The sequence below is a fragment of the Scyliorhinus torazame genome, chromosome 13 (assembly GCF_047496885.1).
Source record: "Scyliorhinus torazame isolate Kashiwa2021f chromosome 13, sScyTor2.1, whole genome shotgun sequence".
Classification (NCBI taxonomy): domain Eukaryota; kingdom Metazoa; phylum Chordata; class Chondrichthyes; order Carcharhiniformes; family Scyliorhinidae; genus Scyliorhinus; species Scyliorhinus torazame.
In genome coordinates this window covers 91,928,821-91,942,518 of record NC_092719.1, presented here as the reverse complement: position 1 = coordinate 91,942,518, position 13,698 = coordinate 91,928,821, and the positions used below count along the sequence as shown (strand labels likewise).

At 47.0% G+C, this 13,698-nt stretch overlaps 1 protein-coding gene across 1 annotated transcript in view; it reads right to left on the bottom strand.

Moving 5' to 3' along the window:
- Positions 1-9,740: 9,740 nt before the first annotated feature.
- The window catches only part of LOC140388187 (mitochondrial 10-formyltetrahydrofolate dehydrogenase-like), a 505,408-nt gene continuing 501,450 nt past the window's right edge, over positions 9,741-13,698 (bottom strand). Inside the window, exon 23 of the mRNA XM_072471959.1 lies at positions 9,741-10,406. Coding sequence (XP_072328060.1) covers positions 10,351-10,406 — 56 coding nt within the window. The 3' untranslated portion in view covers positions 9,741-10,350. The remainder of the gene's footprint in view (positions 10,407-13,698) is intronic.

The following is a 13,698-nucleotide window of genomic DNA, read 5'->3' as shown; positions in this document are numbered from 1 at the left end:
ACCCCACTGAATGAAGATCGTAGTGCTGAACCCTGTTGAAGAAAGAAGCCCACAGAAAAAAGATCCCATTGCAGAAACCTGTTAAATGAAAATCCCAGTGCAGAACTCTGCTGAATAAAGATCTCCAGTGAACAGGAATGGCAGTGCCGATCCCTGCTGAATAAAGATCTCGGAGCAGATTCCTGCTGAATAGAGATCACAGTGCAGGTACCCACTAAATAGAGATGCCAGTGGAGATCCCCACTGAATAGATATAGATATCCCTCTGCAGATCCCCACTGAATAAATATCCCAATGCAGATTGCCACTGAACAAAGTTCCCCACTGATTAAAGATCCTAGTGCAGGGCCCAACTGAATAAAGGTCCCCACTGAATAAAGAACTGGAGTCGAAGTCATCGGTAGCATCATTGTCATTCTCTGTACATAGTTATTCTGTAAATAAAAATGTTTGACTTCAGTCATTAAGAAATTATTCGCAACAATTCTGAGACAGGATAAGCTGTCACATAGAAAGGCACGGATTGATCAGCAATAGTCAATTTGTTCGGGGAAGGTATGTCATACTAACTTAAAATGTTTTGAGGAAGTAACAAGAAGGATTGATCAGGGTGGTGCAGTAAATATTGTCTAAATGGATTTCAGTAAGGCATTTGACAAGGTCCCACATGGCAGACTGGTCAGAAATGAGGTCTCATGGGATACAGGGGAAAGTGGCAGGTTGGATCAAAAGTTGGCTCTGTGGCAGGAAACAAGGGGTAATGATCGATCGATATTTTTGCAAATGGAAACAGTTTTCAGTGATGTTCCATGGGGCTCAGCGTTGGGCCCCTTGCAGTCTGTTGTAGATATTGATGATTTAGACTTGATGATTGAGAAATTTGCAGATGACGCAAAAATTGGTCATGTAATTCCAGGTTTTCCAAAGTTCGGGCCGTGGAGTGATCGGTCACGGTGTTCCCACGGTGGTTGCGGGAGAAGCACCCAATGGCAACTACCAGCATTTAAATTGAGAATGGCCACTACCAGCTTTTAACTGAACGCAATGAGATTGTGTGCAGTCTTCTGACCATACGCGGTAGCATGGTCCGAATGTACGCTTGACATCAAGTGCCCTGTACATAGGTGCTTTTGGTGCCATTTTCTAACTGCTAGTGAGCAAGGCAAAAAGACTGTGAAAATGAATAGTTTTGTTACAAGGAAGAGACGGCTAGAGACACAAATGGGCAGTGTACCTACTCGATAGAAGTTCACATCTGAAGTTTAAAAAAATTTGTTCATGGGTCGTGGGCGTCGCCCATCCCTAATTGCCCTTGAGGGGGCAGTTAAGAGTCAATCACATTGCTGTGGGTCTGGAGTCACTAGTAGGCCAAACCAGGTAAGGATGGCAGATTTCCTTCCCTAATGCACATTAATGAATCAGAATCAGAATTCAAATGAGATTTGAAGCTGGGTCCCCAGAGCATCTGGGCCCCTGATTTACTCGTCCAGTGACAATACCACTGTGCCACCATTTCCCTACATCTGCTGGAGAGAGCTGCTCAGGAGTCCAGGACAGAGCAGTGCTAGTGTTCACTCTAAAAAGCTCCAGGGCCACTGTTGAACAGACTACAAAGAAGAAACGTAACTCGGGAACAAAACAGTACAAAGATTATTTCTTGAGGTATAGTTCTGTCAATTGTGCCAATGCAAATAAGGATACAAAACCCATGTATGTTATAATCAGGTAAGTTCTGAAAAATTAGAGCATTTTCAGATTTCGAAACAAGTGGTGGGTGAAAAATTTCTTTTGAGGTTGAGACACCAGCCAGTTTTTAAACTTACAGCTGACCCAAATGAAAACACTAAGTTGCTGTACCTGACCTCTGACAGCACATGAAAAGCATGCCCAAAGCCCATGAGGCTGTCAGCATTCTAGGGTAGCCTCTTCCGGTGCTGAGTAAAACAAACATTTTGTTGCTATTGCCCTTCACGACAACCTACATCTGTGAGGCTGGATTTTCCGGTCTCAAAGATGAAGATGGCACAAAGGAACTGGAACCTGCACCTCGTATGCGCATTGCTCTCTCCTCCTGCAAACCTGATTGGAGTGAGATCATGAAGACCAACCAGGCTCCTCTTTCACATTAAAGATAAGCAAACATGGCGTTTGTTGCAAAGGTCAGCCGGTTGGCAAAAGTGGGTCCTCGGAAAAAAAGTTTGAAAAAAACTGCTGTAGTTGAGACTGAAGCTATCGACTCCAGAATTATATCAATGGTTTGGTTGAGTGGGTAGAGAAGAGGCAAATGGAATTCAATTTGGAAAAGTGTGAAGTAATGCATTTGGGGAGGGCAAACAAAGCAAGGGAATACTCAATAAATGGAAAGATATTGAGAGGAGTTGAAGAAGTGAGAGACCTTGGAGTGCATGTCCACAGGTCCTTGGAAGTTGCAGATTAGGTGGATAAGGTGGCGAAGAAAACATGGAATGATTTTCTTTATCAGGTGAGACACTGAATACAGAAAGGACAACACACACACACAATGTGCTGAATGGCCTCTTTCTGCACTTTTTATGGTTCTATTAAACTAGAAAATGACAAATCAACTATTGACTTCCCTCAGCCACGTAGCCTCTCGGACAGTCAATGCTTCAACTTCTTTTTAAGCTGAAAAGATAACAAACTCGTGCAAAGAATTTAAGGTATAATTTAACTTCAAAATGAATGGGCGGAAACTCAATGTGGTCACGTGTGGGAGATGAAATTCCATAAACAGCTCTTAAAATTAGTGGGTTTACGCCAAGTTGCTAAATGTGTGGTGGGACAGTTAATAACGGCTGCCAACTATAATCACCAAAACCCAGCATTAAAAGCAGTGGAAGCTTAACAAGAAATATGCTTGACATCAGCTGTACAGCAAAGCATTAATTTTATTAAATATAAACACATGTTGCATGCTCTACCAGGACTAATGCTTACATACATAGAACATTACAGCGCAGTACAAGCCCTTCGGGACTCGATGTTGCGCCGACCTGTGAAACCACTACTGTTGCAGGCAGGGCATTCCACGCCCTTACTACTCTCTGAGTAAAGAACCTACCTCTGACATCTGTCTTATATCTATCTCCCTTCAATTTAAAGGTATGTCCCCTCATGCTAGACATCACCATCCGAGAAAAAAGGCTCTCACTGTCCACCTTATCCAATCCTCTGATCATCTTGTATGCCTCAATTAAGTCACCTCTTAACCTTCTTCTCTCTAACGAAAACAGCCTCAAGTCCCTCAGCCTTTCCTCATTAGATCTTCTCTCCATACCAGGCAACATTCTGGTAAATCTCCTCTGCACCCTTTCCAATGCTTCCACTTCCTTCCTATAATGCGGCGACCAGAACTGCACGCAATACTCCAAATGCGGCCGCACCAGAGTGTTGTATAGCTGCAACATGACCTCATGGCTCCTAAACTCAATCCCTCTACCAATAAAAGCTGACACACCGGACGCCTTCTTAACAACCCTCTCAACCTGGGTGGCAACTTTCAGGGATCTAAATACATGGACACCGAGATCTCTCTGCTCATCCACACTGCCAAGAATCTTACCATTAGCCCAGTACTCAGTCTTCCTGTTATTCCTTCCAAAATGAATCATCTCACACTTTTCTGCATTAAACTCCATTTGCCACCTCTCAGCCCAGCGCTGCAGCTTATCTATGTCCCTCTGTAACTTGTAACATCCTTCCGCACTGTCCACAACTCCACCGACTTTAGTGTCATCTGCAAATTTACTCACCCATCCTTCTACGCCCTCCTCCAGGTCATTTATAAAAATGACAAACAGCAGTGGCCCCAAAACAGATCCTTGTGGTACACCACTAGTAACTGGAGTCCAGTCTCAACATTTCCCATCAACCACCACCCTTTGTCTTCTTCCAGCTAGCCAATTTCTGATCCAAACTGCTAAATCACCCTGAATCCCATGCCTCCGTATTTTCTGCAGTAGCCTACCATGGGGAACCTTATCAAACCCTTTACTGAAATCCATATACACCACATCAACTGCTTTACCCTCATCCACCTGTTTGGTCACCTTCTCAAAGAACTCAATAAGGTTTGTGAGGCACGACCTACCCTTCACAAAACCGTGTTGACTATCTCTAATCAAATTATTCCTTTCCAGATGATTATACATCCTATCTCTTATAAACCTTTCCAAGATTTTTCCCACAACAGAAGTAAGGCTCACTGGTCTATAGTTACCGGGGTTATCTCTACTCCCCTTCTTGAACAAGGGGACATTTGTTATCCTCCAGTCTTCTGGCACTATTCCTGTAGACAAAGATGACTTAAAGATCAAGGCCAAAGACTCAGCAATCTCCTCCTTAGCTTCCCAGAGAATCCTAGGATAAATCCCATCCGGCCCAGGTGACATCTATTTTCACACTTTCCAGAATTGCTAACACCGCCTCCTTATGAACCTCAAGCCCTTCTAGTCTAGTAGCCTGAATCTCAGTATTCTCCTCGACAACATTGTCTTTTTCCTGTGTGAATACTGACGAAAAATATTCATTTAGCACCTCTCCTATCTCCTCGGACTCCAAGCACAACTTCCCACTACTGTCCTTGACTGGCCCTACTCTTACCCTAGTCACTCTTTTATTCCTGACATATCTATAGAAAGCTTTAGGGTTATCCTTGATCCTACCTGCCAAAGAAGTCTCTTGTCCCCTCCTGGCTCTTCTTAGCTCTCACTTTAGGTCCTTCCTAGCTAACTTGTAACTCTCAAGCGCCCTATCTGCACCTTCATGTCTCATCGTTGCATAAGTCTCCTTCTTCCTCTTGACAAGTGTTTCGACTGCTTTAGTAAACCACGGTTCCCTCACTCGACCACTTCCTCCCTGCCTGACAGGTACATACTTATCAAGGACACGCAGTAGCTGTTCCTTGAACAAGCTCCACATTTCCATTGTGCCCATCCCCTGCAGTTTTCCTCTCCATCCGATGTATCCTAAGTCTTGCCTCATCGCATCATAATTGCCTTTACCCCAGATATAACTCTTGCCCTGCGGTACATACCTATCCCTTTCCATCACTAAAGTAAACTTAATCAAATTGTGGTCACTATCATCAAAGTGCGCACCTACCTCCAAATCTAACACCTGTCCTGGTTCATTACCCAGTACCAAATCCAATATGGCCTTGCCTCTTGTTGGCCTATCTACATACTGTGGCAGGAAACCCTCCTGCACACATTGGACAAAAACGGACCCATCTAATGTACTCGAACTATAGCGTTTCCAGTCGATATTTGGAAAGTTAAAGTCCCCCATAACAACTACCCTGTTGCTTTCGCTCTTATCCAGAATCATCTTTGCATTCCTCTCCTCTACATCTCTGGAACTTTTCGGAGGCCTATAGAAAACCCCTAACAGGGTGACCTCTACTTTCCTGTTTATAACCTCAGCCCATACTACCTCAGTAGAGGAGTCCTCATCAAACGTCCTTTCTGCCACCGTAATACTGTCCTTGACTAACAATGCCACCCCTCCCCCTCTTTTACCACCTTCCCTGAGCTTACTGAAATATCTAAATCCCGGCACCTGCAACAACCATTCCTGTCCCTGCTCTATCCATGTCTCCGAAATGGCCACAACATTGAAGTCCCAGGTACCAACCCATGCCGCAAGTTCACCCACCTTATTCCGGATGCTCCTGGCATTGAAGAAGACACACTTTAAACCACCTTCCTGCCTGTCGTTACACTCCTGCAACTTTGAAACCCTACTCATGACCTCACTACTCTCAACCTCCTGTATACTGGAGCTGCAATTCAGGTTCCCAAGCCCCTGCTGAACTAGTTTAAACCCTCCCGAAGAGCATTAGCAAATTTCCTCCCCAGAATATTGGTACCCCTCTGGTCCAGATGCAGACCATCCCGTTTGTAGAGGTCCCACCGACCCCAGAATGAGCCCCAATTATCCAGAAATCTGAAACCCTCCCCCCTGCACCATCCCTGTAGCCACGTGTTCAACTCCTCTCTCCCTATTCCTCGTCTCGCTGTCACGTGGCACGGGTAACAACCCAGAGATAATTACTCTGTCCTAGATCTAAGTTTCCACTCTAGCTCCCTGAATTCCTGCCTTACATCCCCATCCCTTTTCCTACCTATGTCATTGGTACCTATGTGGACCACGACTTGGGGCTGCTCCCCCTCCCCCTTAAGGATCCCGAAAACACGATCCGAGACATCACGCACCCTGGCACCTGGGAGGCAACACACCAACCGTGAGTCTCTCTCGTTCCCACAGAATCTCCTATCTATCCCTGTAGAAGCCAGGTATTTCGAATACAACTAGTATAGGTAAAAGATAGCTGTTTAAGCATAAATACTAAGCCCCAGTTTTAAATACCGATTTATACAGCATAATTCACTTTTACTGAGGTCCGTTGTTCTGGCAAATGCATATTTTCAAAGTCAGTGTGACATTAAAACAGCACAGTTGCAAGACAATTTGACACTGCTTGTGCTAATTGTCAAGGACAAGGACTGAATACCATAGCAACATGAAGGCACCATTGTTCACAATGCAGATAACAGCTAAGTCAGCAGAAGACCAGTTTTTGTTGGTCAGAATATCACATTCCATAACATGCAGACATGAAACAATTAAAAGCTAATGTTGCACATTGAAGATGGACGGCTTGCCATCAAATCAAATGTGTTTCAGTCTAACCCAAACCAATTAGGATTATATTGGGGTGTGATTAGATGACTTAAGACAGACATGAAAGTGTATAACTGAAAAGTTTCCGCCCGCCATTTTAGTGTCTTTGTGTTGTGTTGTCTTTCTGTTAGTGTGTTAGTCTGTGTCAGTGATGTAGTGTACTTTTGACTTTGAGTTTAGCTGAAGATTAGCTCTCTCTCTCTTCATATTTCATTTCCAGAGGGAGGGAGGGGGGAGAGTGGCTGGGAGGGAGGGGGGAGAGGGGCTGGGAGGGAGGGGGAGAGGGGCTGGGAGGGAGGGGGAGAGGGGCTGGGAGGGAGGGGGAGAGGGGCTGGGAGGGGGAGAGGGGTTGGGAGGGGGGAGGAGAGGGGTAGGAGGGGGGAGAGGTGCTGGGAGGGGGGGAGAGGGGCTGGGAGGGGGGGGAAGAGGGGCTGTGGGGGGGAGGGGCTGGGAGGGCGGGGGAGAGGGGCTGGGTGGGCTGGGAGGGGGGGAGAGGGGTAGGAGGGGGGAGAGGTGCTGGGAGGGGGAGAGGGGCTGGGAGGGAGGGGAAGAGGGGCTGGGAGGGGGGGGAGAAGAGGGGCTGGGGGGGAGAGGGGCTCGGGGGGGGGGAAAGAGGGGCTGGGGGGAAGAGGGGCTGTGGGGGGGAAGAGGGGCTGTGGGGGGGAAGAGGGGCTGTGGGGGGGAAGAGGGGCTGTGGGGGGGAAGAGGGGCTGTGGGGGGGAAGAGGGGCTGTGGGGGGGGAAGAGGGGCTGTGGGGGGGAAGAGGGGCTGTGGGGGGGAAGAGGGGCTGTGGGGGGGAAGAGGGGCTGTGGGGGGGGAAGAGGGGCTGTGGGGGGGGGAAGAGGGGCTGTGGGGGGGGGAAGAGGGGCTGGGGGGGAAGAGGGGCTGGGGGGGAAGAGGGGCTTGGGGGGGAAGAGGGGCTGGGGGGGAAGAGGGGCTGGGGGGGGAAGAGGGGCTGGGGGGGGAAGAGGGGCTGGGGGGGGAAGAGGGGCTGGGGGGGGGAAGAGGGGCTGGGGGGGGAAGAGGGGCTGGGGGGGAAGAGGGGCTGGGGGGAAGAGGGGCTGGGGGGGGGAAGAGGGGCTGGGGGGGAAGAGGGGCTGGGGGGGGAAGAGGGGCTGGGGGGGGAAGAGGGGCTGGGGGGAAGAGGGGCTGGGGGGGAAGAGGGGCTGGGGGGGAAGAGGGGCTGGGGGGGGAAGAGGGGCTGGGGGGGAAGAGGGGCTGGGGGGGAAGAGGGGCTGGGAGGGGGGGAAGAGGGGCTGGGAGGGGGGGGAAAGAGGGGCTGGGGAAGACGGGCTGGGAGGAGGGGAAGAGGGGCTGGGAGGGGGGGAAGAGGGGCTGGGCGGGGGGAAGAGGGGCTGGGAGGGGGGGGAGACAGGGGCTGGGAGGGGGAGAGTGGCTGGGAGGGGGGGGGAAGAGGGGCTGGGCGGGGGGGTGGGAAGAGGGGGCTGGGGGGGGAGAAGAGGGGGCTGGGGGAGAGAGGTGTAGTTTACTTTTGACTTTGAGTTTAGCTGAAGATTAGCTTTCTCTCTCTCTTCATGTTTCATTTCCAGACTTTGACCTTTTAAAAGTTACTTTCGAGCTGTCTGCCTAAGCAAAAAAGATAATGTCTGTAATTCTCTGAAAGCGAATTGTCTACGAATTGCCTTTTAAATGACTTTCAAATTGTAATCAAGCAACTACAAATAAAACAATTCTTATTGGCACCTGAGAAGTTTTAACTGCAAATTCCTGCTGAGTCCCAGTATTCGCAAAGTGCTACTACTGGTAACCGAATAGTAGAAATAATATAAATTCCTTCAACTTTACACAGTCGAATAATACTAGGAATCCAACAACTTTGCTTGGTCCAGAAATATTACAAATCTTACAACTTGTCGTAGTGCGCCAGGACTTTGATTCATCAACTAAGCTTCCCCCAAACTTGGCGTAGTTCGGCAGGTTAAGATCCCTTCAAATTAAAGATTCTAACAATCCCCCTAATTATGGAGTCTCCAATGACTAATGCTCTACTCCTCTTGCCCCCCTCCCTTCCGAGCAACAGGGACAGACTCTGTGCCAGAGACCTGTACCCCATGGCTTAACCCTGGTAAGTCCCCCCCCCCCCCCCCCCCCCACAACAGTATCCAAAGCGGTATACTTGTTACTAAGGGGAACGGCCACAGGGGATCCCTGTACTGACTGCTTCCTCCCAGCCCCTCTCACTGTCACCCATCTATCTTTATTCTTCGGAGTAACTACATCCCTGAAGCTTCTATCTGTGACCACCTCTGCCTCCCGAATGATCCGAAGTTCATCCAACTCCAGTTCCCTAACGCGGTTTCTGAGGAGCTGGATTTGGGTGCACTTCCCACAGATGAAATCAGCAGGGACACTGACGGCGTCCCTCACCTCAAACATTCTGCAGGAGGAACATTGCATTACCTTCCCTGTAGTGATTAATACATTCTTATAAGCGGGTTAATGGGTCTCCGAGTGGGTACTGGGATGTTGAGTAGGTCTTCTTTATCGCAGAGAGTGATGAACATCTGGAATACAATGGTGGTTGGTAGCTTTCTTTTTGCCTTCAGGAGGGAGTGAGACTGGTTCCTCATTGAGCTAGAGATCACTTTTTAGAAAACACTTGGGTCTCCATGATCTCCTGAACTAGTCTCAAACACCTGATGGGGGTAGAAAATAATTTTCCAGAGTATTTTATTCCCTTCTTGTCCATTCTGCTTTTTTTAACCCCCCCCCCCCCCAGGAGATCACATGCCTGAAGGGGTGGAAGCTGGTCTTTTCATGTCTGCCAGTTTTGCATCTCAACAATAGTATTAGATTTTACCCTCCTAAAGCTTCCAATCAAACAATTCAAGAACCCGGATCAAATTGCAATTTTAAACCCTCCATATTTAGATAGTGTTTTCAATTATTAAAATTCTGTGATTTTCCTGCAAGAACGAGGTAAGTGTTTTGAGGTCCATTTTCAATGATAGTCAAACTGTCATTACTAAAGCAGATATATTGCTAGTTTAGGAATTCAAGAAAAAGAAATCTAGTTCATGCAGGAACACCAAGAATTAGGTGTTCTTGAAAAAAAATGTTGATGTTTAATGTAACATGAGAATACTGGATTAACCATTAAGACATGATAGAAGTATTACAGAGCACAATTGTGATTACATACACCTTACAGAGACAACATACATCCTTCCCAGAGAACAGGTGTTTAAATTTACAGAAGTACAAAAATGTTGAAGTTATTTTGACTTCAAGCTTATTGTACATAGTTCAAATGCTATGATGTTGTCTTCTATACTCCTGTAAAAAGATCCAAATTAAGGGCACTTCATTGTGATCTTGTGCAAATAAATTGATGGTGACTGATTGCACACAAAGCGCAAATTCTGGCTGAGATTTTAAAACCACAAACAAGGTAAATTTAATAAGACTCTGACGTACGTGGAAATGTCAATGCATTAGCAATTTAATTGCAATTACGATTTTTGCTTCTCTTTGGGTGCCAGTATTAACAGCTGTACCCTGTGACTCAATCGGACAGCTCAGTTATACCCAAGTGTTCAGTCTGAAAAGTGAGTTGTAACTTTGCTGAATATGCATTACGTATGGCCAATGAGAGAAAAGGGAAGACATTTTTGTGTTAAGGATCTAATACTCCACAGTCACAGCTTTGGTTCGGAGATATTCATGAAGAGCTTCCTCACCTGAAAAGAGAAGATTGAGAAACTCATCAAAATGATTCCAAGAAAGAATGTGGGTAAAAAGGTGGAATGCTGACTGGAATCACAAACTACAAGCACAGGACAAAGTCACCCCACACTCATAGAACATAGAACATAGAAAAATACAGCACAGAACAGGCCCTTCGGCCCACGATGTTGTGCCGAACCTAGATTAATCATAGATTATCATTGAATTTGCAGTGCAGAAGGAGGCCATTCGGCCCATTGAGTCTGCACCGGCTCTTGGAAAGAGCACCCTACCCAAACTCAACACTTCCACCCAACACCAAGGGCAATTTGGACATTAAGGGCAATTTATCATTGGCCAATTCACCTAACCCGCACATCTTTGGACTGTGGGAGGAAACCGGAGCACCCGGAGGAAACCCACGCAGACACGGGGAGGACGTGCAGACTCCGCACAGACAGTGACCCAAGCCGGAATCGAACCTGGGACCCTGGAACTGTGAAGCAATTGTGCTATCCACAATGCTACCGTGCTGCCCTTGAGAACAAATAAACCTACACTATCATTTTACTGTAATCCATGTACCTATCCAATAGCTGCTTGAAGGTCCCTAATGTTTCCGACTCAACTACTTCCACAGGCAGTGCATTCCATGCCCCCACTACTCTCTGGGTAAAGAACCTACCTCTGATATCCCTCCTATATCTTCCACCTTTCACCTTAAATTTATGTCCCCTTGTAATGGTTTGCTCCACCCGGGGAAAAAGTCTCTGACTGTCTACTCTATCTATTCCCCTGATCATCTTATAAACCTCTATCAAGTCGCCCCTCATCCTTCTCCGTTCTAATGAGAAAAGGCCTAGCACCCTCAACCTATCCTCGTAAGACCTACTCTCCATTCCAGGCAACATCCTGGTAAATCTTCTTTGCACCTTTTCCAAAGCTTCCACATCCTTCCTAAAATGAGGCGACCAGAACTGTACACAGTACTCCAAATGTGGCCTTACCAAAGTTTTGTACAGCTGCATCATCACCTCACAGCTCTTAAATTCAATCCCTCTGTTAATGAACGCGAGCACACCATAGGCCTTCTTCACAGCTCTATCCACTTGAGTGGCAACTTTCAAAGATGTATGAACGTAGACCCCAAGATCTCTCTGCTCCTCCACATTGCCAAGAACTCTACCGTTAACCCTGTATTCCGCATTCATATTTGTCCTTCCAAAATGGACAACCTCACTATTTTCAGGGTTAAACTCCATCTGCCACTTCTCAGCCCAGCTCTGCATCCTATCTATGTCTCTTTGCAGATGACAACAGCCCTCCTTACTATCCACAACTCCACCAATCTTCATATCGTCTGCAAATTTACTGACCCACCCTTCAACTCCCTCATCCAAGTCATTAATGAAAATCACAAACAGCATAGGACCCAGAACTGATCCCTGCGGTACGTCACTGGTAACTGGGATCCAGGCTGAATATTTGCCATCCACCACCACTCTCTGACTTCTATCGGTTAGCCAGTTCGTTATCCAACTGGCCAAATCTCCCACTATCCCATGCCTCCTCACTTTCTGCAGAAGCATACCATGGGGAACCTTATCAAATGCCTTACTAAAATCCATGTACACTACATCCACTGCTTTACCTTCATCCACATGCTTGGTCACCTCCTCAAAGAATTCAATAAGATTTGTAAGGCAAGACCTACCCCTCATAAATCCGTGCTGACTATCCCTAATCAAGCAGTGTCTTTCCAGATGCTCAGAAATCCTATCCTTCAGTACCCTTTCCATTACTTTGCCTACCACCGAAGTAAGACTAACTGGCCTGTAATTCCCAGGGTTATCCCTAGTCCATTTTTTGAACAGGGGCACGACATTCGCCACTCTCGAATCCCCTGGTACCACCCCTGTTGACAGTGAGGACGAAAAGATCATTGCCAACGTCTCTGCAATTTCATCTCTTGCTTCCCATAGAATCCTTGGATATATCCTGTCAGGCCCGGGGGACTTGTCAATCCTCAAGTTTTTCAAAATGCCCAACACATCTTCCTTCCTAACAAGTATTTCCTCGAGCTTGCCAGTCTGTTTCACACTGTCCTCTCCAACAATATCGCCCCTCTCATTTGTAAATACTTGTATCCCTCCAATGCCCTGTCTGAACCTTGTTTCCTCAGCCTTACACAAGTCTCCTTTTTCCTCTTAACAAGGCATTCAACCTCTCTTGTCAACCATGGTTCCCTCACTCGACCATCTCTTCCCTGCCTGACAGGGACAGACATATCAAGGACACGTAGTACCTGTTCCTTGAACAAGTTCCACATTTCACTTGTGTCCTTCCCTGACAGCCTATGTTCCCAACTTATGCACTTCAATTCTTGTCTGACAACATCGTATTTACCTTTCCCCCAATTGTAAACCTTGCCCTGTTGCACGCACCTATCCCTCTCCATTACTAAAGTGAAAGTCACAGAATTGTGGTCACTATCTCCAAAATGCTCCCCCACTAACAAATCTATCACTTGCCCTGGTTCATTACCAAGTACTAAATCATCAATATTGCCCCTCCTCTGGTCGGACAATCTACATACTGTGTGAGAAAAGTTTCCTGGACACACTGCACAAACACCACCCCATCCAAACTATTTGATCTAAAGAGTTTCCACTCAATATTTGGGAAGTTAAAGTCACCCATGTGACTTCTGCACCTTTCCAAAATCTGTTTCCCAATCTGTTCCTCCACATCTCTGCTACTATTGGGGGGCCTATAGAAAACCCCTAACAAGGTGACTGCTCCTTTCCTATTTCTGACTTCAACCCATACTACCTCAATAGGGTGATACTCCTCGAACTGCCTTTCTGCAGCTGTTATACTATCTCTAATTAACAATGCCACCCCCCCCACCTCTTTTACCCCCCTCCCTAATCTTATTGAAACATCTATAACCAGGGACCTCCAACAACCATTTCTGCCCCTCTTCTATCCAGGTTTCCGTGATGGCCACCACATCGTAGTCCCAAGTACCGATCCATGCCTTAAGTTCACCCACCTTATTCCTGATGCTTCTTGCGTTGAAGTATACACACTTCAACCCATCTCCGTGCCTGCAAGTACTCTCCTTTGTCAGTGTTCCCTTCCCCACTTCCTCATTACACGCTTTGGCGTCCTGAATATCGGCTACCTTAGTTGCTGGACTACAAATCCGGTTCCCATTCCCCTGCCAAATTAGTTTAAACCCTCCCGAAGAGTAGTAGAAAACCTCCCTCCCAGGATATTGGTGCCCCTCTGGTTCAGATGCAA